General features: G+C 39.3%; 1 protein-coding gene across 1 annotated transcript in view; it reads left to right on the plus strand.

The window, feature by feature from the left end:
- Positions 1–1,149: 1,149 nt before the first annotated feature.
- Positions 1,150–24,908, plus strand: part of LOC140464798 (protein disulfide-isomerase-like) — a 41,509-nt gene continuing 17,750 nt past the window's right edge. The window contains exons 1-4 of the mRNA XM_072560285.1: positions 1,150–1,360; positions 17,883–18,086; positions 19,561–19,694; positions 24,649–24,786. Coding sequence (XP_072416386.1) covers positions 1,150–1,360; positions 17,883–18,086; positions 19,561–19,694; positions 24,649–24,786 — 687 coding nt within the window. The remainder of the gene's footprint in view (positions 1,361–17,882; positions 18,087–19,560; positions 19,695–24,648; positions 24,787–24,908) is intronic.

Consider the following 24,908-nt stretch of genomic DNA (forward strand, 5'->3'; position numbering starts at 1 on the left):
CTTTTAAGGACTGGAGGTTATATAGCATGGAAACCAGTTTTCCTAAATGCCACCAGTCCAGTGCTGTCTAGGCCAAGCCAATTCAATAGAAAAGGCATCAAACAAATAGAAGCCACTTTATTTGTATTTCTTAAGTTTCTAACACCTATTTCTGATATGGACATTGGGCATCACTTTTTGTGCCAATACCATTAAGGCAAGTGGTTCTTCCATATGGGATACTTGTTATATCATGAACCATAAGCATTCTAGACCCTTTAAAAATTAATGGCTGGTTTCTGATAGCTCTATGTGTTATATGCATGCTCAGAGATGGATGGGGAGTCGGGCTTTGTAGCCAGCACCTTTCATTGAACAATAAATATACAAAAGAGGGACCTGCCAATGATGTTACCAGCTTTCCAATCGATAGATGCTTCCCTTAGTACCACACTATTTGCACAGAAATGATTGTGAAATTAATTGTTGATTCAGAATGGGGCACTAAACTTAATTTTAAAGGGCCACATAAAACTGGCTGAAATATTGTATCCTCTCTGATTTGACTTGATTATATTTAATGTCAGTGGGTTCTGCTACAAGGACTTTGAATGTCTCTAGCACAAACAGTTCTGAACTGACATATCAACATGAGCTGTCGTGGGGTGTTTATTTTCTTCCTTTATCAAGAAAACTTCACCAGTTTAACAAGTGCAGTATTAAATTCCACCATGTGAAATGGTCACCCTGCAGAACACAAATGTGACAAATCCAACTATCAGAAAATAACGATTCTTTGAATTCCAGGGATATGTAGTATTTCTACTAAACGGTCAATAGACAATAATCTAAGTATTTATATTGCAATAGGATGGTCATCTCTTATTGTTGGGGCAAGTATAGTAAGTAGGGTGAATGGGGAACAAATCTAGAATTGGTTTTGTAACCGAACTAACCTTGTTTCCATGGCAAGGTCAAGCTATAGTGTTTCATCATAGTTTAAAGAGGTTGATTGTCGATGGGTTATCAAGCCATTTGTAAAAGAACTAGCTGCACAGGGCACGAGTTATTTGCTTTGGCTATCTTGAGATTTTGTGAAAAATGATGTAGCTGTCGGTGAAACCTGAAGAGTGATTGAATTTTCAGCTCTGACTTGCTTCCAGCCACAACATGCGAATTTCAGTTTTTGTGCTTCTTTTACCAACATGTTTATCTTTAGTCTGGGCTGAGCACAATGCGAAAAATGAAAAGGAAAGACATGACGCCAAAACACAAAAAGTCAAAAAGCCCAAGATTAAAGAAAATCAAAGTGTCCTTGTGCTGAACAAAGGCAATTTTGACAGAGCATTGAAAGAAAGCGCGTTCCTCCTTGTGAACTTCTGTAAGTTTATTCAACTTGAAGTTAAGTAGAACATGCTTAGTGTCTTTAAGTCTTCAAATGAATTAAGAGCACAACTTTTACTTTTAGGTGTGAATATTTATCAGATTGGTTGTAGTTATGTTGGAATCCACTTTACTAAACTCCAAAATTTAATTTATTGCAGTAATTGTCCTGTTGCATTTGATTTTTAGCACTTTCCAGGCACCTGTTAAACACCTGTTGTAATACCATGTACAACTTATGATTTCCGGCAAATGAAAAAAGCTTCAAGGACATTTGAAATATAACAGCTTCTAACTAACATAATCTGTAAATGCATTATATGCTTGTTGATGTAATTTGGAAAAGTGTCTTTTTTTTAATCTCAATTAATATCCTGCGAAAGCACCTCTTTATCAATTAGCCCCAGATGTAGCATTCCCATCTCAGTACGTGTATAAACGAGTAAAACATCTCATTTGGTTTGCCACAGCAGCAGAGGAAATTATACTGGAAATGTTATTTTTTATATTACTAAGAGTTACATTCCTATTTATCTTCTTGAAATCAGCTCACTTGTAATTTCTTCAAATTACAACACTGCAATTGAATTTGATTATATTAATTGTAGTGAACTGTCATAGGAGCACAGAAAGAAATATAGGTAATTAAGGCCCTCTGGCCTGTTCTGTACTTAATGAGATAGTAGCTAATCTGCAACCTGACTCTAGCTGGCCTCACATTACTTAATACCTTTAGTTAACAAAAATCTGTCAACCTCAGACAATTGACTTGGCATCAATTGCAGTTTGTGGAAAAGTGTACCAAACTTTGAACACTTTTTGCTGATAAAAGTTTTTTTTTAAATTTCATTCCTGAAACGTCTGCCTCTAATGTTTAGACTATGTCCCGTGGTTCGAGACTCTCCAACTGATAGAAATTGTTTGTCTCTATCCAATCCAATAGTTCTCCATAACATCCTGAAAACTCCTTAACTTGTAAATTCCAGAGTGTACAAAACTCTTTCTGCAATCTGTCTTTGTAATTTAACTCTTAGAGGCTAGGTATCATTCACGTAAATCTGGACTGTTCTCCCTCCAAGGCGAATATAATCCTTTCTAAGATTGTGGCACCTAAAACTTGTACATATTCTGACATCTTCGGTCTCACCCAGACCTTGTGTCATTTGCACCATGTTCTCACTGTATTGCTTGTGTCTTCTGCTTTCCTCTTCCTGCTTGTACTCAGATGACAACTGGTTAATTGCAGTCTTGAAAATCTAGGCCAACAGCATTTCTGGGGTTATTGATATCTGAGCTCCATTACAAGAAGGATGTTATTAAACTGGAAAGAGTGCAGAAGAAATTGCCAGGATGTTGCCAGGACCCAAGGGTCTGAGTGATAGGAAGAGGTTGGACAAAGTAGGACCTTTTTCTTTCGAGTGTAGGAGACTGAGAGGGTATCTGATAGAAACGTGTAAGATCAAGAGAGGCATGGATAGGGTGAATGCACTCAGTCTTTTTCCCAGATTTAGGGAATCAAGGACTAGAGGGCATCAGTTTAAGGTTAGGGGGGAAATAATAAAAAGGAACTTGAGAGGCAACCTTTTTACATAGAGGGTAGTATGCATATGGAATGAGTTGCCAGTGAAAGTGGTTGAGGTGTGTACATTAACATTTAAAAGGCATTTGGATAAATACATGGCCAGGAATAGTTTAGAAGGATTTGGGCCGAGTGCAGGGAAATGGGGTCAGCATTGATGGACATTTCCATCGGCATGGACTAGTTTGGGCCAAAGGGCCTGTTTTCATGCTGGAGGACTCCATGACTCTATGACAATATGCAGCATGTTTATTTTCCATTATAAGTGTTTAAGATGAAAAGCTGACAGTAAACATTCAATCAAAGCTGAAGCTGTCTCAGATTGAATCTTTCTCCACATGCAATAGTAATCAGTGATTGGTTAGAAAATGAATCCTGTTTGAGTTTCTTTATGTAATGGTATTCTTTCTTTACTACAGTAATGCACACAGAGATGATTAAATCTAATTGTCAAATATTAAAATTTGAAAGAATAACTTTTTATAATCACATTCCTATTAATGGGGGTTCAGAGAATCATAGAATGAAAGAACACATTTGGCCTTTGAAACCGCAACCATTTAGTCCTACTCTCTGCCCCGTCCTTGTTCTTTCATGATAAACCTACAAATATTTATTTTAATCTTTATCAAAAGTACCAATGTCAACACAAGAGGTAGTAGCAAAAGTCGAATAGACAATCTTTTCAGTCTGCTCCACTATTCAATATGATCATATTTGCTCTTTGACTTCAACTCTTGCTCACTCCCCATATACTTTGATACCCTGAAAGACCAAAATTTTGTCTAGCCTATCCTTAAATGTAATTGAAGATGAAACATTTATATTCTCTACTCTCTGGGGAGAATTCTAAAGATACATAACCTATTGTTTGATTGAATGTTTCCTTATCTATGTGACTGTGACCATGTTCTAGATTCTCTAGTAATGGGAAATCTTCTTAGTGTCTATTGTGTTAATTCCTTTCATCATGCTGAATGTTTCAATGAGATCACATCTCATTCTTCGAAGCTTCAGAACATATAGCCGAATTTATTCAATCTTTCACCACAGGTCAACCCTCCCATCCCAGAAACCAAACTAGAGAACCTCATCCCTCAAAGCAACTATAGCCTTCCTTACACATGGATTCCAAGAATGTACACAGAACACCAGGCGTACTCTAATCAAAGCCCTCTAAAATAGGAAGAAACAGTTCTGAAGAAGACTCATATTTGATTCAAAATATTAACTCTGTTTCTCTCTCCACAGCTGTTGCCTGACCTGCAGATTATTTCAAACACTTGCTGTTGTTATTGTCACAAGAATTATTTATTCCAGTATTCTAATCCCTTTCAATAAAGGCCAAGAAACAAAGGCAACTCACCTTCCTAATTGCTTGCTGTATTTGATTTTTTGTTGATTTGTTCAATAATGGCCAACATTTATCGTCCATCTGTAATTGCCTTTGAACAGGTAGCAATGAACTGCTTACATAAACATTTCAGTCCTTAAGGTACACACCATTATGTTAAGAGGGGGATTCCAAGATTTCGGCTCCGTGACAGTGAAAGATTGGCAATATATTTCCAAGTCACAATAGTGTGTGGCTTTGAGAGGAACTTTCAGATGGTGGTGTTCACATGAATCTGCTGTTCTTGTCTTTCCAGGTAGCAAAGGTTGCAGGTTTGGAAGCTGCTATCAGAGGAGTCTTAGTGAGATATTGCAGTGCATCCTATAGATGGTACACACTGCTACTGTTGAAGGGGGACAGTGGTGAAGATGGTGGTGGGGTGCCAATTAAGGCTGCTTTGTTCTGGCTAGTGTTAAGCTTCTTGATTATTGCCCAAGCTGCAACTATTCAGACAAGTGCCGGAAAATAGGATTAGAACAGATGGATATCTGATGAATAAGGTGGACAGAATGGGCTGAAAGGCCTCATTCCATACTATAAAACCTCCATAACTCTAAAACAAGTGTAGAATATGCCAAACTACTCCTGGCATCTCTTGTTGATAGGGGACAGACATTGCAGAGAGAGAATGTGTGTTATTCACCTTGGTATCCCTAGCTTGTGACCCACACTTCTAGCCCTAATTCAGTTTGTGGACAATGGAAACCTTCATAACATTGATACTCAGGGTAAGCGGTGATGATATTGCCATTATGTAACAAGGAAATGGTTAAATTCTCTCTTGTTTGAGGTAGTCAGTGCCTGATATTTGCGTAGTATAAATATTACTTGCCAATTATCAGCCCAAGCCTGGATATTTTCCAAGTCTTGCCGAATATGGACATGGAGTAATTCGTTAGGATTAGAACAGATGGATATCTGATGAATAAGGTGGACAGAATGGGCTGAAAGGCCTCATTCCATACTATAAAACCTCCATAACTCTAAAACAAGTGTAGAATATGCCAAACTACTCCTGGCATCTCTTGTTGATAGGGTACAGACATTGCAGAGAGAGAATGTGTGTTATTCACCTTGGTATCCCTAGCTTGTGACCCACACTTCTAGCCCTAATTCAGTTTGTGGACAATGGAAACCTTCATAACATTGATACTCAGGGTAAGCAGTGATGATATTGCCATTATGTAACAAGGAAATGGTTAAATTCTCTCTTGTTTGAGGTAGTCAGTGCCTGATATTTGCGTAGTATAAATATTGCTTGCCAATTATCAGCCCAAGCCTGGATATTTTCCAAGTCTTGCCGAATATAGACATGGAGTAATTCATTATTGAGGAATTGCAAATGGTACCGCATGTCATCAGCCAATTCCCCACTTTTGCTCTTATGATTAAGGGAAGGGCATTGATATAGGTAGTTAAACCTACGATACTATCCTGCAGTGATGTCCTGGACTGAGATGATTGACCTGCCTGAAAGGGTTAAGAAAAGATTTACACAGGTGTTGCCTGAGGCAGAGGGCTTGAGCTATAGGGAGAGGGTGAATAGTATGGGGCTATTTTCCCTGGACAGTTGGAGGCTGACCCTATAGAGGTTTATAAAATCATGAGGGACATGGATAGGAAAAAATAGCCAAGGTCTTTTCCCAAGGTTAAGAGAGTCTAAAACTAGAGGGCATTGGTTTAAGGTGAGAGGGGAAGGATTTAAAAGGGACCAAAGGGGCAACTTTTTCACACAGAGTGTTGCATGTATGGAATGAGCTGCTAGAGAAAGTGATAGAGGGTGGTGCAATTACAATGTTTAAGAGGCATCTGGGTGAGTGCATGAATAGGAGTGGTTTAGAGGGATATGCGCCAAATGCTGACAAATGGGACTGGATTAATTTAGGACATCTGGTCAGTATGGACAAGTTGGACCAAAGCGGCTGTTTCCGTTCTGTACACTCTATAATACTATGACCTCCAACAACCACAACAATCTTTGTTCATGTGAGGAATGTCACCGACCAGCAGAGATTTTCCCCTGATGCAATTGAGTTGAGCTTTGCTAATCTTGATACTACACCCAGTCAAGTGGTGCTTTGATGTCCAGAGCAGTCACTTTTACCCTACTTCTGGAATTCAGTTCTTTTGCCCATGATTGAACCAAGGCTGTAATGAGGTTAGAAGTTGGGTGACTCTGGTGTGACTCAAACTGAGTCTGAGTCGGATATTATTTTGCAGGTGCCCATTGATTGCATTGCTAATAACCTCTTGCATCAATTTGCTGAAGATTAATTAATGGCATAATTGGATGGACTGGATGTGTCCTACTTTTTATGGGCAAGATATAGTTGGGCAAATTTCTATATTGCCTGATAGATGTCAGTGTTGCAACTGTTCTGTAATTGCTTGGCTAGTTATGGAGTACAAATCTTCAGTACTATTGCTAGAATGTAGGAAGGGTCCATTGCCTTTGCAGTATTTTGCTTCTTCAGCCATTTCTTGATAGCAAATGAAGTGGATTGAATTGGTTGAATACTAACATCAGTGATGCTAGTGTAGATAAGATGGATCATCTACTGTGCACTTCTCGCTGAGGATGGATGCAAGTGCTTCAGCCTTATCTTTCATACTGATGTTCTGGGCTATACCATCATTCAGGGTGGGGCTACTTGTGGAGCCTTCTCCTGTGCTTTGTTTAATTGTTCACCATCTTTCATTACTGGCTGTGATAGGATTGCAGACCTTAGATGTGTTCCATTAGATATGGGATTGCCCGGCCCTTGCTGGTTCTGCAATTTGGAACCTCAGTTATTGTTTCACATTTAGGAATTCTGCTGCTGTTCCTGGCATGCTCTCCTACACTTTTCATTGAGTGGGATCAGTCCAATGTTTGATGGCAATGGCAGAGTGAGGATTATGCCAGGCTATGAGTTTATGGGTTATGGCTGAATTTAGTTCTGCTGCTGATAATGACCCATTTCATCCCATGCTGCCCAATTTTGATGTGGTTGAAGTCTATGTCATTTAGCATGGTGGTAGTGTCATATAACACGATGGAGAGTATCATCACTGTGGAGATAAGACTTCACCTCCCCAAGGACTGTGCAGAGATCATTCTACCCATAATGCCATGAATAATTGCATCTGCAACAAGTACATTGAGTGGGATGAATTGAAGAGCTTTTTTCCCTCATATGGTTCGCTCACCAGCTGCTGCACACTCAGTTTGGCAGCCATAACCTCTAGGATTTAGCCAGCTCTATCAATGGTTGAGCTACCAACTACTGTTGGTGATGGATATTGAAGATAACATTTTGTATACATGCCACCCTCAGTGCTTCCTTCATTTAACATTCAAATTGGAAGATAACAGATTCATCAGCCAAAGGCAGTAGATTCTAATTGACAGGAGGTTGCCAGTGTTTGACCTGATGCCATTAGATCTCATGGGATAGGACTCATTGTTCAGGATTCCAAGGCAACGTCGTCCCAACTGCATACCATTCTACTGCTATCCCTGCTGGATCTATCCTGCCAGTGTGACAGGATATACCCAGGGATGGAGATGGTGGTGTCTGAGCATTGTCTATAATCTATGATTCTATGAGTATGACTGTCTAGTTGCTTGACAATTCTGCCAATTTCAGCATAGGCTGCCCATATGTTTGTAAGGAAGACTTTTCAGGGTTGACATAACTGTGTTTGCAACTGGTTTTATTCTCTTTCTTAGACTTTGTAGCAGTTTAATACAACTGAATGGTTTACTAGGCCATTTAAAAGTCAATCGCATTATTGTGGATCTGGAATCATTTGTAGGCAAGGCCAGGTAAGGATAGCCAAGGATAGTTCCTCACTCAGAGAATGTTAGTGAGCCAGATGGGACTCACTATAATCTGCAATGGTTACATAATGCAAAAGTGAGGACGGCAGATGCTGGAGATTAGAGTTGAGAGTGTGGTGCTGAAAAAGTACAGCAGGTCAGGCAGCATCTGAGGAGCAGGAAAATCAATGTTTTGGGCAAAAGCCCTTCATCAGGAAGCATACATAAGTGCCATTGGATTAGCCCTTCAATTCCAGGTTTAGTAACTGATTTAAAGGTTCACCATCTGCCACAATAGGATTTCAACCGTGCTCCCCAGAACATTAACCTGGGTCTCTGGATTACTAGTCCAGTGAGATTACCTTTATGATGCCACTAACCTCCTGATCTTGTGTGAACACATCCATTGTCTTTGAATATAGACATTTATAAGTTCCTTTTATAAAATATTCTGCTTTTCTATTCTGAAGATCAAAGTGAATGATGTCACACTTTACCACGTTATATTCCATCTGCCACCTTGTTGTTTATTGATTTAACATGTCACTACTTCTTTGTAGCCTCTCTCTGTCCTCCTCCCAAGTTACGTTTCCACTTCATTTTTACCATCAGCAAGCTTCGATATTTCACTCTCTGCCTCTTTGTCTAAATCATGTGTATGGATTATAAACAGCATTGTTGTTTTTGATATGAATTTAGGAACATAGGAAAAGGAGTAGACCAGTCAGCTCCTTGAGCCTCTTCTGCCATTTAATAAGATCATGGCTGATCTGAGATCTAACTCCATACACAGGCCTTTAACCCACATCCCTCAACTTCTTTTCTTAATAAACATTTATCTTATTTCAGATTTAAAACTAACAACTGATCTACCATTCATTGCCATTTATGAAGAAAAGTTTGAACCTTCTAATACACTTTATGCGTCAAACTACTTCCCACAATCTCTCCTGAACAGTCAGGCTGTAATTCTCAGACTGTGCCCCCTAGTCCTGGAATCTCCAACCGATGGAAATAGTTTATCTTTATTGTGAATATCTTGAAGATTTCAATCAGAGCATCCCTTAACCTTTTAAATTCTAAAAAAAAACATGTTCAATATGTATAAACTTCCCTCATAGTGTCGGATGATGTGGAGTCTGTGTGGGTGGAATTGAGGAACCACAAAGGCAAAAAACCAATAATGGGAGTCATGTTCAGACCTCCTAACAGTGGTCAGGACCAGGGGTGCAACATGTACCAGGAAATAGAGAAGGCATGTCAGAAAGGCAAGGTCACAGTGATCATGGGAGACTTCAATATGCAGGTGGACTGGGTAAATAATGTTGCCAGTGGATCCAAAGAAAGGGAATTCATGGAATGCTTACAGGATGGCTTTTTGGAACAGCTTGTCATGGATCTCACAAGGGAGCAGGCTATTCTGGACCTAGTGCTATGTAATGAACCAGACTTTATAAAATATCTTAAAGTAAGGAACACTTAGGAAGCAGCGATCATAATATGGTAGAGTTCAGTCTGTAGTTTGAAAGAGAGAAGGCAAAATCGGATGTAATGGTGTTACAGTTAAATAAAGGTAATTATGAGGGCATGAGAGAGGAACTGACGAAAATAGACTGGAAGCAGAGCCTAGCGGGGAAGACAGTAGAGCAAAAATGGCAGGAGTTTGTGGGTATAATTGAGGACACTGTAAGAGATTCATCCCCGAGAAAAGAAAGATTATCCAGGGAGGGGTTAGACAACCATGGCTGACAAAGGAAGTCAGGAAATGTATTAAAGAAAAAGAGAGATACTATAAAGTGGCCAAGAGCACTGGGAAATCAGAAGATTGCGAAGGCTACAAAAACAAACAGAGGATAACAAAGAGAGAAATAAGGAAGGAGAGGATCAAATATGACAGTAGGCTAGCCAGTAATATTAGAAATGATAGTAAAAGTTTCTTTCAATACATAAGAAACAAACTACAGGCAAAAGTAGACATTGGGCCACTTCAAACTGATGCTGGAAGCCTAGTGATGGGAGATAAGGAAATAGCTGGAGAACTTAATAAGTACTTTGCGTTCTTCACAGTCGAAGACATGAGTAATATCCCAACAATTAAAGGGAGTCAAGGGGCTGAGTTGAATATGGTTACCATTAGAAAAGAGAAAGTGCTAGAAAAGCTAAAACATCTTAAAATTGATAAATCTCCCGGCCCCGATGGGCTACATCCTAGAGTTCTGAGGGAGGTGGCTGAGGAAATAGCGGAGGCGTTGGTTGAGATCTTTAAAAAGTCACTGGAGTCAGGGAAAGTCCTGGATGATTGGAAGATCGCTGTCGTAACCCCCTAGTTCAAGAAAGGATCAAGACAAACGATGGAAAATTATAGGCCAATTAGCCTAACCTCGGTTGTTGGTAAAATCCTAGAATCCATCATTAAGGATGAGGTTTCTAAATTCTTGGAAGAGCAGGGTCGGATTAGAACAAGTCAACATGGATTTAGTAAGGGGAGGTCATGCCTGACAAACCTGTTGGAATTCTTTGAAGAGGTGACAAGTAGGTTAGACCAGGGAAACCCAGTGGATGTGGCCTATCTAGACTTTCAAAAGGCCTTTGATAAGGTACCACACGGGAGGCTGCTGAGCAAGGTGAGGGCCGATGATGTTCGAGGTGAGCTACTAGTATGGATTGAGGATTGGCTGTCTGACAGAAGGCAGAGAGTTGGGATAAAGGGTTCTTTTTCGGAATGGCAGCTGGTGACAAGCAGTGTCCCACAGGTTCAGTGTTGGGGCCGCAGCTGTTCACGTTATATATTAATGATCTGGATGAAGGGACTAGGGGCATTCTAGGAAAGTTTGCTGATGATATGAAGTTAGGTGGACAGGCAGGTAGTACTGAGGAAGTGGGGAGGCTGCAGAAGGATCTAAACAGTTTGGGAGACTGGTCCAGGAAATGGCTGATAGAACTCAATGTGAGCAAATGCGAGGTCTTGCACTTTGGAAAAAAGAATACAAGCATGGACTACTTTCTAAATGGTGAGAAAATTCATAAAACCAAAGTACAAAGGGATCTGGGAGTGCTAGTCGAGGATTCTCTAAAGGTAAACGTGCAGGTTGAATCCGTGATTAAGAAAATGAATGCAATGTTGTCATTTATCTCAAGAGGGTTGGCATATAAAAGCACCGTTGTGCTACTGAGACTTTATAAAGCTCTGGTTAGGCCCCATTTGGAGTACTGTGTCCAGTTTTGGTCCCTACACCTCAGGAAGGACATACTGGCACTGGAGCATGTCCAGTGGAGATTCACACGGATGATCCCTGGAATGGTAGGTCTAACATATGAGGAACGGCTGAGGATCCTGGGATTGTATTCATTGGAGTTTAGAAGATTAAGGGGAGATCTAATAGAAACTTACAAGATAATACATGGCTTAGAAAGGGTGGACGCTCGGAAATTGTTTCTGTTAGGTGAAGAGACTAGGACCCGTGGACACAGCCTTAGAATTAGAGGGGGTAAATTCAGAACAGAAATGCGAAGACATTTCTTCAGCCAGAGAGTGGTGGGCCTGTGGAATTCATTGTCACAGTGTGCAGTGGAGGCCGGGATGCTAAATGTCTTCAAGGCAGAGATTGATAAATTCTTGATGTCACAAGGAATTAAGGGCTACGGGGAGAATGCGGGTAAGTGGAGTTGAAATGCCCATCAGCCATGATTGAATGGCGGAGTGGACTCGATTGGCCGAATGGCCTTACTTCCACTCCTATGTCTTATGGTCTTATGGTCTTATAACTTAACCCCTGAAATCCGTTTATTGGCCCCAAAGCCAATATATCCTTCCTGAGGTGTGGTGCCCACATCTGCTCACAGTACTACAAAGTACTATAAAACCAGAGCTTTGTGGAACTGCACCACAACTTCCACACCCTTATACTTCAGTTGTCTAGATATAAAGGCTTCTGGATATATTAGCTTTTTTGGTTATTTTCTGCATCTGTTCATGGCATTTTCAAGATCTATGCACCCGAACACCCCAAGTCTTTTTGGACATGCACCGTATTTATTTTCATACCATCTGAAAGTACCCTGATCTATTCTTTTTCAGTCCAAAAAGGATAACTTTACTCTTGATTACATTGAACCCCACCTGCCACAGTTTGACTCATTCATCTGATCTATCAATATCCCTCTGTAATTTTAAGCTACCATCTACTCTGTCTACTATGCCACCTAACTTTGTGTCATCAGCACATTTGGATATATCACTTTCTATGCTATTGTCCAAGTTGTTAATAAATAATGTGAATAATTGAGGGACTTACACAGATTCTTCTGGGACACCACTGGTCATATCCTGCTATTTTAAGTACCTGCCCATTTCTTCTAGTTTCTGTTTCCTGCCACTTAACCAATTATCCATCCATAGTTATTGGCAATATCTCCACTTTAGCCTTTAGTGGCCCAGCATTGTTCTGACCACCCATTTTCCGGTAATGCAATATAAATTTTTTTCTTATTGATTTTGATAACCCTTGCAAGTTCCCTTTCATAATCCACTTTAGTACCTCTTACAAGCTGTTTTGTGGCTATTTGTATTTTTGAATCTTTCTCATTCGGCAGGATTGTACTGCTTTTCATATTTTTGTAAGCCCTTTCTTTTAGTTTTATGATGTTCCTTATCTCTTCAGTCATCCATGACTGTTTTTTTTCTATGAAGTGGAGCTTTTCCCTCTCAGGAATATAAGCTTGTTCTGTATTGCATTAATGTTTCTTTTAACATCCTCCACTGTTCTTCAGTTGTGTTACTCATGAGCGAATTTTTCCTGTTTATTATGGACAGTATCTGTCTCAGCACATTAAAATCTGCCTTACTTAAATCTAAAATTCTAATAGCTGATTTGTGCTTTTCGGTTCAGACAACACATTGAACTCGATCAAGTTCTGTTCTCTAGTTGATAAAAGGTCTGCACAATTGGATTGCCAACTAAATTCGGCTCATTATGAAATCCAATATTGCTTGTCCCCTTATTTCATTTAAGAAATATTGCTGTTGGAAACTATCCCGGACACACTCCAAACATCCACCACTTTTCTGACGTGCTTGCTACCTCTCCCAATCTCTTTTAAAATTTAAATCCCTTATTAATAAACCTCTGCCATTGCAAAACACTTGCCTATTTTCTGCAATTATATAATCTTGCGCTCCAGAGCTGCTACCTGGATGCTTTCTCTTCATTATATCCACTCTCAGTATTGAAGTGCTTTTGTTTCTAATCAGTAAGGTGACTTCATTGCCAAAGCTTTCTTAAGAATATATATTAACATTTTCCTGACAACAGATATCAACTGACTTCTACTTCTCTGTTATACCTCTCCCTCCTTTAGAAGGGGATGCACTCCATGCCATCTTCCAATTTTCTCGGAAGTTCTAGAAAACATGCCAGAGCATCAATGGTCTCTACAGCTGTCTCTTTAAAACCGTAAACTGTAGGTTATTGGTTTCTCAGGACTTGTTGGATTTACTCACAAGATTTTCCAGCACATTTTCTCTGCTAATGTTAATTTCAATGTGGAGGAGCCAGTGTTGGACTGGGATGGACAAAGTTAAAAATCACACAACACCAGGTTATAGTCCAACAGGTTTATTTGGAAGCACTAGCTTTCAGAGCGCTTCTCTTTCATCAGGTGGTTGTGGAGAATAGGATCGTAGGACACAGAATTTATAGCAAAAGTATGATTTTTGCCATAGATGTAGTGCAATGAAAATTCATGACACTTTTTCCCAGGATGGTAGGACGACCTTCTAAAAGATAGCTGGGCCTGTGTTCTGTAGAGCTGAAAATATGTTGCTGGAAAAGCGCAGCAGGTCAGGCAGCATCCAAGGAACAGGAGAATCAATGTTTCGGGCATAAGCCCTTCTTCAGGAATGAGGAAAGTGTGTCCAGCAGGCTAAGATAAAAGGTAGGGAGAAGGGGTCTTGGGGGAGGGGCGTTGGAAATGCGATAGGTGGAAGGAGGTCAAGGTGAGGGTGATAGGCCGGAGTGGGGTGGGGGCGGAGAGGTCAGGAAGAAGATTGCAGGTTAGGAAGGCGGTGCTGAGTTCGAGGGATTTGACTGAGACAAGGTGGGCAGAGGGGAAATGAGGAAACTGGAGAAATCTGAGTTCATCCCTTGTGGTTGGAGGGTTCCTAGGCGGAAGATGAGGCGCTCTTCCTCCAACTGTCGTGTTGCTATGGTCTGGCGATGGAGGAGTCCAAGGACCTGCATGTCCAGGGTGGTGAATATTTGGAATTCTCTACACAAAAGAGCTGTAGAACTCAATCTTCATAGATGTTTAAAGTAGATGTTGATAAATGTTTGATCACCAATGTCATAAAGAGTTTTGGGAATGGTGTGGTTAAAAGGAATAGAAGTATTCAATCAGCCATGCTCGTTCTAAATGATGGGTCAGGTTTGATGGGCTATATGGCCTACAGCTGTTCTTATGGTCCATTTATCTAATTCACCTTCGCCAGTTCACTCCTTACATAAATGCCACGTTGTTTAAATTTAAGATTCTTACTTGTGATTGGAATCTGTCTCTCTCAAGCTTAACAAAAGTCACATTCCAGTCCATCTAATATGATGTATGATCATTATTCACCATAAATTTTTACAATGATATCACTAATTATCCCTGCCTCAATACACAATTGCAGACCTAAAATAACTTGATCTCAAATTAGTTCCACAATGTATTACTCCAGGAAATTTACACAAGACATGCAAATTCTTCCTTTAAATCATCCTCAACAATTTGATTGGTCCAGTCTATATGAAGATCATTGTGCCTTCCAATTTTTATGTTGTTTTTTCCACATGTGCCATTGATCCATTATTTTTGTCGATCTATTCAATTTAAGGGCCTCCAATGACCTCCAAGTGTTAAGATAGACCTTGGTACTTCCCATATCAGGTAAGGATGTAGGGAAGACAACAGAGAATCTATTCCAAGTGCCTTATTCTATTACATTCCTGCCACCCATTAGGGAGCAGGCTGGTCAGTAAAGTCTGCCATTTATTTATTGCCAAAGTAATTATTGTGCATTGCCTCTTGACCAGAAGATGGCAACAAAGTGCAGTCAGCAGGTGCTTGATCTATGACAATTCTGTCCAATCCAACAGTAATTCAATACAATTTGATACATCAATATCATGCAATACCAATACAATACAATTGACAATGATAACAAAACAATACTGTTTACTGCAATGCCAATATTAAACAACACTAATATGATGTATGATTTAAAAGAATACAAAATGATTTTATTAAAACATAAGGCTTTTTTGGGAGCTTGACATGGTAGACACTGAAAGAATGATTCCCCCCAAGGGGGCATCTGGAAACAGGGGACACAGTTTCAAAATAAGTTTCAAAATAAATCAGGGAAATTTCTTCTCGGAGAGGGTTGTCAATCTTTGGAATTTTCAACCCCTGAGAACTGGAAAACAGGGACTTATCTGCGCCACGTTCCAGTCCATCAATAACATCTTCATCTTTCTCCATCTCATCACAGTTCACAAGATGCCGATTTAGTCTGTGTTCATTTTCTCATTGTCATCATCAGACTCTCATCCTAGTGCATTCCAACAAAGTGGTGATCTGCAGGAAAAGAAAGCACTGACTCAGCATAGGTACCCTGGGACTAAAGAAATAGATAAATGTATAAAAGCTAGTGGCTATGCATTGGTTTGATTGTTTTTGTACACTACCCTTAAAAATGGAGAAGCAGGTATTGACTGATTTGCAGATTGACTTTGATTGACCAAGGCATTGCCATGGTGAAAGCAAGGTCTTCTATAGAATCCCCCACCTCTCTGATAGTTGCTTTCAGAGAATGAATTGACTATTGCTTCTAGAGAGCATAGATGAACTACATTACAAGCCCAAAAATAAAACAAAGAATTGTGGATGCTGGAGATCAGAAATGAAAGCAGAAACTGCTGGCAAAATTCAGTGGTCTGGCACCATCTGTGTGGAGAAAGCAGAGTTAATATTTCGGGTTCGGTGACTCATCAAAACTGAATTTACCAAACTTGAAATGTTAGCTGTGCTTCCTCCAAGCAATGCTGCCAGACCAGTTGAGTTTTGCCATAAATTTCTGTTTTTGTCACATTACAAGCTCAATTGATTTTCTTAAATTGGTTAAAAAAAAATAACTGTCGATGCTGAAAACCAGAAACAAAAACAGAAATTGCTGGGACAACTCAGCATCTGTGGAGGGAAAGTAGAGTTAATATTTCAGGTCCAGCAACACTTCTTGACCCTCTCAGCAATTTCTGTTTTTGTTAAATTAGTTGTTGTGTAGTTATGTGTAGCAAGTACTGAATAGTCATGAAATCGCCTCCATGTGTGAGCTGATTGACTCCAGTTTGTATTCTGCCTATTAGTTAAAACTGAAGGAAAACGCAGTTTGATTCAATCGGTATATATTGCCTCTATCCGTGACATCACATGGTCATGGATTTTATCCATAATGTTACTCAATTATGTGGTTTGTAGAACATCTTGTGGACTGAAGCAGCATGGTGTTAATGGAAAGTACCATTCACATGTTCACTGCACGATAGCAGCATGAAATAGCCTGCTTAACCTGTTGCTGAAAAGTTTGAAATGCTTTGTCTTTCCAGGGTAATTTGGTTAATTTTCCTTTGGCAATGGTTTGGAATTTGATATCCTTGCACTTGTCCGATGAGCACAAAGCTAATAGCTTTGGCAACATGTTTTTCATTGCAATAATACTCTCAGCTTTCCTTTGGGTTTTAGCTTGGCATCTGTATCTGGATCAGGGCTGTGACTTAGACTGGAGACAAACAGTTTTAGCACAACAAATCAACAATTGGTAAACAGTTGGCAAAATGAGAGGGCCTGTGAATACTTCTACCAGAAGAAGTAAAGCACATAAATGCATGATGCCAATCCATATGAGAATAAAAAAAACACAGGAATATTAGATTATAGTGTGGAAACAGGCCCTTTGGCCCAACAAGTCCATACTGATCCTCTGAAGAGCAACCCACCCAGACCCATGCCCCTACATTTACCACCTAACACTACAGGCAATTTGGCATGGCCAATTCACCTAACCTGCACATTTTTAGACTGTGGGAGGAAACCCGGAGGAAACCCATGCAGACACGGGGAGAATGTGCAAACTCCACACAGACAGTTGCCTGAGGCAGGAATTGAATCCAGGTCTCTGGTTCTGTGAGGCAGCATTGCTAACCACAGTGCCACCGTGCTGCCCATTATATTACCAAGTTGGACTTCATACCAATCAGAAAATAAAACATTAAAAGTTTTGGAAGGACTTCTTGGCATTCTGATGAGGTAGTTTTTACAAAAGAATTGCCACATAATCTGCTATACAAAGAATTATTTCATGAGGGATGAAAGCATGTGAACCAATCGCTGTAACCTCATTATTGCCCACATAGAGAAAACTACTGCTGACTCGGCTTTGATCAAATAGATTAACATTTCTGCAAAGAGAATATACAATGATTTGCTGGGGAAGTATTCTAGAGAATCAAAGAACCTTTACAGTAACTTAATTATGCTCTAAAAAGAATAATTCATGTGTGCATAAAGAAACCCTGTGTGGAATTCAACATATTAATGAAATATGGTCTCCAAGAAACAATGCAATATATTTCATTTTATAACAAAATGGGAAAGTGTTGTGTGTTAATGCTTCTTCTTTCACGGTCTTCCCTTGCTTTATGTTGCAGATGCCCCCTTGTCTGGGGCTTCACTTGCTTTGCTGACTGAATTTGAGAAGGCTGCGGAACAACTCAAGAGTGAGAAACAGGTTAACCTCTGCAAGGTTGATGTCTCAGTGGAAAAAGATCTTGCAAAAGAATTTGGAACTCAAGATTATCCAGTTCTGAAATTTTTCATAAAAGGAGACAGAAAAAACCCTCTGACTTGTACAGGTTGCTATTGAGGAACAAACACTCAGACATTCTTCCAGCGAACTCTTTTACCCTTTTATATTCTGTGCTAAATTACAGAGGATTCTTATTTTTAAATTAAGATATGTAATTTTTCTCATTCCATCAATACAAAGAAAAAATGAATTTTGTTTTGTCGCATCTTAGTGCACACAATGTGTCATTGTCCTGAGTACTCACTGTTGTAAAGGAGGCTAATAGACCAATTATTACATAGCAGGATCCCATAGTTAAAACAATAAATAGTTAATTTGCTTTAGTAGACTGGGTCAAAGTGACAATGCACAATCCAGATCTCCTTTGAACAGAGCTGTGGGAGCTCTTATGTTCATCAGGACAAACATTTTAAAGTTTTACTTTCTCATTCAAAAATGAAGAAGCAATACTATCTTGAAGATAGTAAAATGGTCTGTAAAATTCACAATAACTAAATCCTGTATGTGCAGATAATTAACTAATGATTTATGTGGGGTGTTCAAAACTAGGACCGACAAACAAAAAATTACTAGCAAATATAATAAGGAATTCAGGAGAAATTTCTTTACCCAGGGAGTGTTGAGAATGAGAAACTTGCTCCTGCATGGAATGGTTGAATTATAATGCTTGGAAACACAGCAGGGGAAGGTAGATAATGACATGAGAATAAAAATTTGTTGACAGGGTGATATGAAGAGTTGTGGGAGGAGGCACATTTGGAGCATAATCACTGACATAGACTGAGTTGACTAAATGGCCTGCCTTAATTGCAAATTTGGAATGCTCTTCAAAGCTTCTAATACTCTGTATATTGTATAATAAATCTCAGATTATGTTACCAAATGAACCACAGTATTCAATTATTATTGAAATATAACTTTGTTCTATAATGAGCTTAAATACTTCTATTCCAGAATAGTACAACCTATGGGTTGTGAGTTTCACTGTGGGCCTGGGAAACAGGAGTTAGCTCTGTTTCCAGGTCCTGCACCCACTCCAGAAGCTAACCAGACACTTGGCATGGAGACAGTTTCCCAGTTAAAGTAAGAGTGAAAGGTGGGATCTCAACACTGGAATGCCAATCAATGGCTGCTGTAAGGAATTGAGAGGGAACTTCATCATGAAGGTGCTCTTTCAGGGATCTTATGAACAATTTGAATTAAAAATAGAAAGAAAAAGCTGGAAAGGAAATCCTTCAACTTTTTCATTGAACACACACCCAGGTCAGCAGGGAGCAATTGTAGGCCCACCTCTGTCCTCTGTCACCAGGACTGCTGTTGAGCACTAGCCTCCAAACAGTTAAACTGTCCTCCCAACACACAGCCCAGCATCCCTATTACTCTGGGAAACTTGGATCCAACTGGAAAATGCTTTACAACATGACACAGCCTTAGTTTCAAAATTTGAAATTGCACAAATACTTTCTCATCTTTGTAAGATTAAAAATCAATGTCCATTAATTTGAAATCTTTTCTTCCAGGAGTTAGAACTGCATCTTCCATTATTACCTGGTTAAGGAGAAGGATCGGTCCAAGTGCTACACGTCTGCTCAATATGACTCATATTGAAACCTTTATTGCCTCTGAAGATGTAGTGGTTGTTGGTTTCTTTAAGGTAACCCCCATTTATCATTTAAATAGAAGCTATCAAACTGTATGCTATAATTTTCTTTTGGCTTATTTAATCATTTAAAAAGCATCTACATATTTGTTAGCCATTTGTGGCTGCTAATTTGATCAAAACCTGAAAAAAACTGATTGTTGAACCCTCCTTGTGTAATGTTCATATTCACAACACCAGGTTATAGCCTAAAAACAGATGTATTCTCGATCACAAGCTTTCAGAGTGCTGCTCCTTCATCATCTTGTGATTCCAATAAATCTATTGAACTATTACCTGGTGTTGTGTGACTTCTGATGTTGTCCAGCCCAGGTCAACTCCGGCATCTCCACATCATAATTTCCATATGCCTATGACACATTTAAATAATATCCTCAAAAAATCATGGATTGAAAATTTCTCTGTGATGCAATGTGCCAGTAACTTTGGCAAATTTTAGTCACTTCTAGTCATGATAGAATGCTAAAATTAAAATCTATTTGTGATTTGTGACATGATGTAGAATTGCTGGAAATTATTTGCATCATTAATACAACAAAGAAATTATTTGCAACTAGTGGTTGGCCTGGAAGATCCAAAGTAGACATTATGCCGTTACTGCTGGGAGGCAGCATGGGGAATGCCAGAACTCCAGGCATTGAAGGAGGTTATGGTTCAAGAGAAAGAATTGAGGAACTCCCAATTAGTAGAAATTAAAACTTAAAGTAGGGGAATAAGGAGTGAAGGCAATTGCATGCTTGAAGATTGGAAAAATGAAAACAAAAAACTGATAGAAAGAGCAAAGAGAATTTTCTCTCTAAAGATATTGCCATCTGGGGCAATTGGGGAAGGCGATGGTGTAGTATAATCTGTAGACTGATAGGCTCGGGATCCAGGTAATGTTCTCAGGCCGAGGTTTGAATCCCATCATGGCACATTCAATAAGGATCTGGAAATAAGAGTTTAATGATGACCATGTTGATTGTTGGAAAAATCTAACTGGCTCATTAATGTCCTTTAGGGAAGGACCTTACCTGTCATTCCCTGCTCTAATTTACATGTGACCCCAGACCCACAGCAATATGGTTGATTCTTAACTGCCCTCTGGGCATTTAGGAATGGACATAAATGTTGGCTTAGCCAGTGCCATCCACAACCTGTGTATAAATTTTAAAAAGAGAAAGAAACAACATTAGACATAGAACTAGGCAAGCGCAAATCAGACAGAAAGAAGAGAAACAAGACAACAAAGAACAAAAGTAAAAAAAGTACATTGAGAGCAAGTGATGAAAAACACAACAGAGAACATCTAAAAACAGGAAAAAAATGACAAGAGAAAGAAGAAAGAAGATGGTGCATGGAGGTGAGTGTGTTTGTTTACATGAAATAGCTTTCAATTGTAAGTAGTAAACATTTTGACATGGATTTTGTGGTCAACAGCAAAGAAAGAACATTTGCTACTCATCTCATGAAATGTATTTCACTGAGAGATTTGGCATTCTCTGTGGAAAGAACTTTATCTCTATCACTTTGTAGTGGTACCTGCAACTGTCTACAGCATTCTTATTAATCACCTCAGTGCAAAGGTCCCAGTTAGACCTCACTGAACAAGGTGTACCTTTTTTGAGGGTTTTCAAAAGACAATGCAGAAGCAGGAAAGTTGATCTTCACATTGAGATTGTGATGACCATCTCTGAGTTGGGGGTGAGACCTGTGACAAAATCCTGAGTGAACAGGCTGCAACTTAAGGATTTTGATGTTGAGCATGCCTGACATTCTGAAGTTGTGGTCAGCAAGAGTGATCATTGTAGTAAACATTGACAATATGCTGTGAACCACCATCCCCAGACCAAGAAAGAAACAATGCCAAAAGCAATGAATTTCGAGTTTACATGAGACATTAAAATCAGATCTGTTTTTAGTTGATATTTAACAAAAAAATTTCTAGCTTTTATTTTGTGATGAATTGTTAAAATTAATTTCATTGCTAAATTTCACGTGACCTGGTAGCTGCATTTCCTCTGATAAAGGAGTCCAGAATGAGGGGAGCTGTGCAACTAGACTGTACAGGAATACAGACACTTGACTACAAAAAAGGTTGAAAGTGAGGACTGCAGGACTGCAGATGCTGGAGATCAGAGCTTAAAAATGTGTTGCTGGAAAAGCACAGCAGGTCAGGCAGCATCCAAGGAGAAGGAGAATCGACGTTTTGGGCATAAGCCCCTTCCTGAAGAGGGGCTTATGCCCAAAACATCGATTCTCCTTCTCCTTGGATGCTGCCTGACCTGCTGCGCTTTTCCAGCAACACATTTTTAAGCTACAAAAAAGGTTGTACAAGTCTGGAATTTTCTCTCTCAAGTCATTAATTCTGGGGCAATTAGGATTTCCAAAAATTACATCTGTTGGTTTTTGATAAGTAAGGGTGGAAAATAATATAAAATAAATATAAATAAATGAAATTGAGGTACCAGTCAGTCCTGATATCATTAAATGGTTAGGCCAGTGTTTTCTCCATCACTATATTCTTATGAGTGACTTTCGGCGTTATGGAAATTTTTAGACTTCCTGCAGATGTTGAAGAGTACAGACCAATGTTCAAAAATATTCTTCCATCAAGGTAACACGATGTCTAATTTCACTGGACGTGCATCAAGTCTGTTTATAAAATGGCTGCTGAATTCACCTCCATAATAGGAACTTATATTTGAGGTATTTCTACTTGTAAGTATGTGCTTAGATTTTGAGACATTTAAGAAAAATGAACTAGTGTTCCATTTATCTTTGAAGCAAGATGTTTAATACCATAACAAAACTGCCCAGTAATTGCTGTTGCAGGCCTATAAATGACACCCACTATTTAAACTTGGGTGGACCAATTTAATTTTCAGAATATGTTGTTCTGCAAATTGTAGAAATACAATATAGAAACAACATTTGATTTGATTTATTGTTGTCACATGTTCCTAAGTACAGTGAAAATGTTTTGTTTTGTGTGCAGTACAGGCAGATCATAACACACAAGGATACACAGAACGTAGGGTGATTGAACAGAGCGAAGTATACAAAGTTACGGTTGCACAGGAGATATATAAAAGAAAGATCTGTATTAGATTTGAAATCTAAGAGGTCCATTCAGACATCTAATAACAGCGGGGAAGAAGCTGTTCTTGAACCTGTTGGTACAAGTGTTTAAGCTTTTGCATCTCCTGCCTGATGGAAGAGGTTAGAAGAGATCATAACCAGGGTGGGAGGGGTCTTTGATGATGTTGGCTGTTTTTCCGTGGCAATGAGAAGTGTAAATGAAGTCCATGGGTGGGTGGTTGGCTTGTGTGAAGGTCTGGACTGTGTTCACAACTCTTTTTAGTTTCTTACAGTCCTGGGCAGAGCAGTTTCCATACCAAGCTGTGATACACCCAGATAGAAGGCTTTGTATGGTGCATCAGTAAACATTGGTGAGGGTCCTTATTGACATGCTGAATTTCCTTAGCCTCCTGAGGAAGAAAAGTGTTGCTATGCCTTCTTGCCTTTTGCATCTAAGGAGGTGGTCCAGGACAGATCATTGTTTATCATCACTCCTAGGAACTGAAGGCTCTCGACCCTCTCCACCTCAGCTCAGATGATATAGATGGTAAGGTGTCCTCCTCCTTTCTTCCTGAAGTCAATGATCACCTCTATTTCCACTGACATTAAGGGAGAGATTGCTATTTTTGCACCATGACATCAAGCATTCTATCTCATTTCTGTATTCTGTCTCATCATTGTTTAATGTCCAGTCTACATCAGTGATGTTGACAGCAAACTTGTAGATGGCGTTCAGACAACATCTGCCCACACAGTTGTGGATGTACAGGGAGTACAATAGGGGACTGAGTATGCATCCTTGCAGGGCACTGGGGTTGAGGATTATTGTGGAGGAAGTGCAGTTGTCTATCTTCATTGATTGCAGTCTGTAGGTCAGGAAGATGTGGATCCAGTTGCAGAGGACAAAGCCAAGATCTAGGTCTCAGAATTCAGAGATTAGTTTGATTGGGATTATAATGTTGAAGGTGGAGCTGCAGTTAATAAGTAGAAGCCTGAAATAGGTATCCTTATTATCCAAATGTTCCAGGGATGAGTGTAGAGCTAGGGAAATGGTGTCAAATATGGATTTGTTGTGCCAATAGGCAAATTGCAAGAGATTGAAGCAGGCTGGGAGAGTAGAGTTGATGTGAGTCATGACTAGCCTCTCAAAAGCACTTCATAATTATGGAGATCAGAGCCACCAGGCAGTAACTTTGTGGCATGTTGCATGTGTTTTCTTTGGTACTAGGATGATGGTGATCTTCTTGAAGCAATTCGGGACACAGATTGTGGCAAGGAGAGGTTAAAGATGTCTGCAAATACAAACAACCATCTAGAAGGCATCTGGGATCTTAATGAAATGGGTAAACAACCTTGTCTCTTCAGTGATACCTTCATTGTTGCTAGATCAAAATCCTCAATTCCTTTCCTGAGAATACTGTGGATGTCTGTACACATGGACTGCAGTGGTTCAAGAACACAACTTACCAATGACAGGCAACAAATGCTGATCTTGCCTGGAATACTCAACTATTGAAAGAACAATAAAAGAATTTGGTAACTCAGCTTTACATTCAGAAGTAGTTTATTTAAAGTTACACTTTTAATCCATACCATATTGCTGGTCATGATTTGGAGATGCCGGTGTTGGCCTGGGGTGTACAAATTTAAAAATCACACAACACCAGGTTATAGTCCAACAAGTTTAATTGGAAGCATACTAGCTTTTGGAGCGGTGCTTCCAATTAAACCTGTTGGACTATAACCTGGTGTTGTGTGATATTTAATATTGCTGGTGTGATCAGAAAAATTCTTTATCAATTTTTCAGCTTTTGTAATAGATTTTCCTTTATATTCCGAACAAATGCTTTTTTGTTAACAATATTGAACTTACATTGCTTTTTAACAGGATCTTAAAGAAAATAACACTAAAACTTTTTATGAAACTGCAAAGGATATTCCTGATATTCCATTTGGTGTCACAAATAGTGCAAAGCATTTTGTTAAATATAGCATCTCTACAGACACAGTAATTCTGTTCAGAAAGGTATGTATCATATCAATGGATATATCTGGAACGTATAGAGGTAGTGCACTGTTTAATCTTGCATTAGTACTGATAGTGCAATGTTTTAAATATTGACCTGCAGACCTTGACATGCAGATTGA

Source organism: Chiloscyllium punctatum, chromosome 40 (assembly GCF_047496795.1).
Source record: "Chiloscyllium punctatum isolate Juve2018m chromosome 40, sChiPun1.3, whole genome shotgun sequence".
NCBI lineage: Eukaryota > Metazoa > Chordata > Chondrichthyes > Orectolobiformes > Hemiscylliidae > Chiloscyllium > Chiloscyllium punctatum.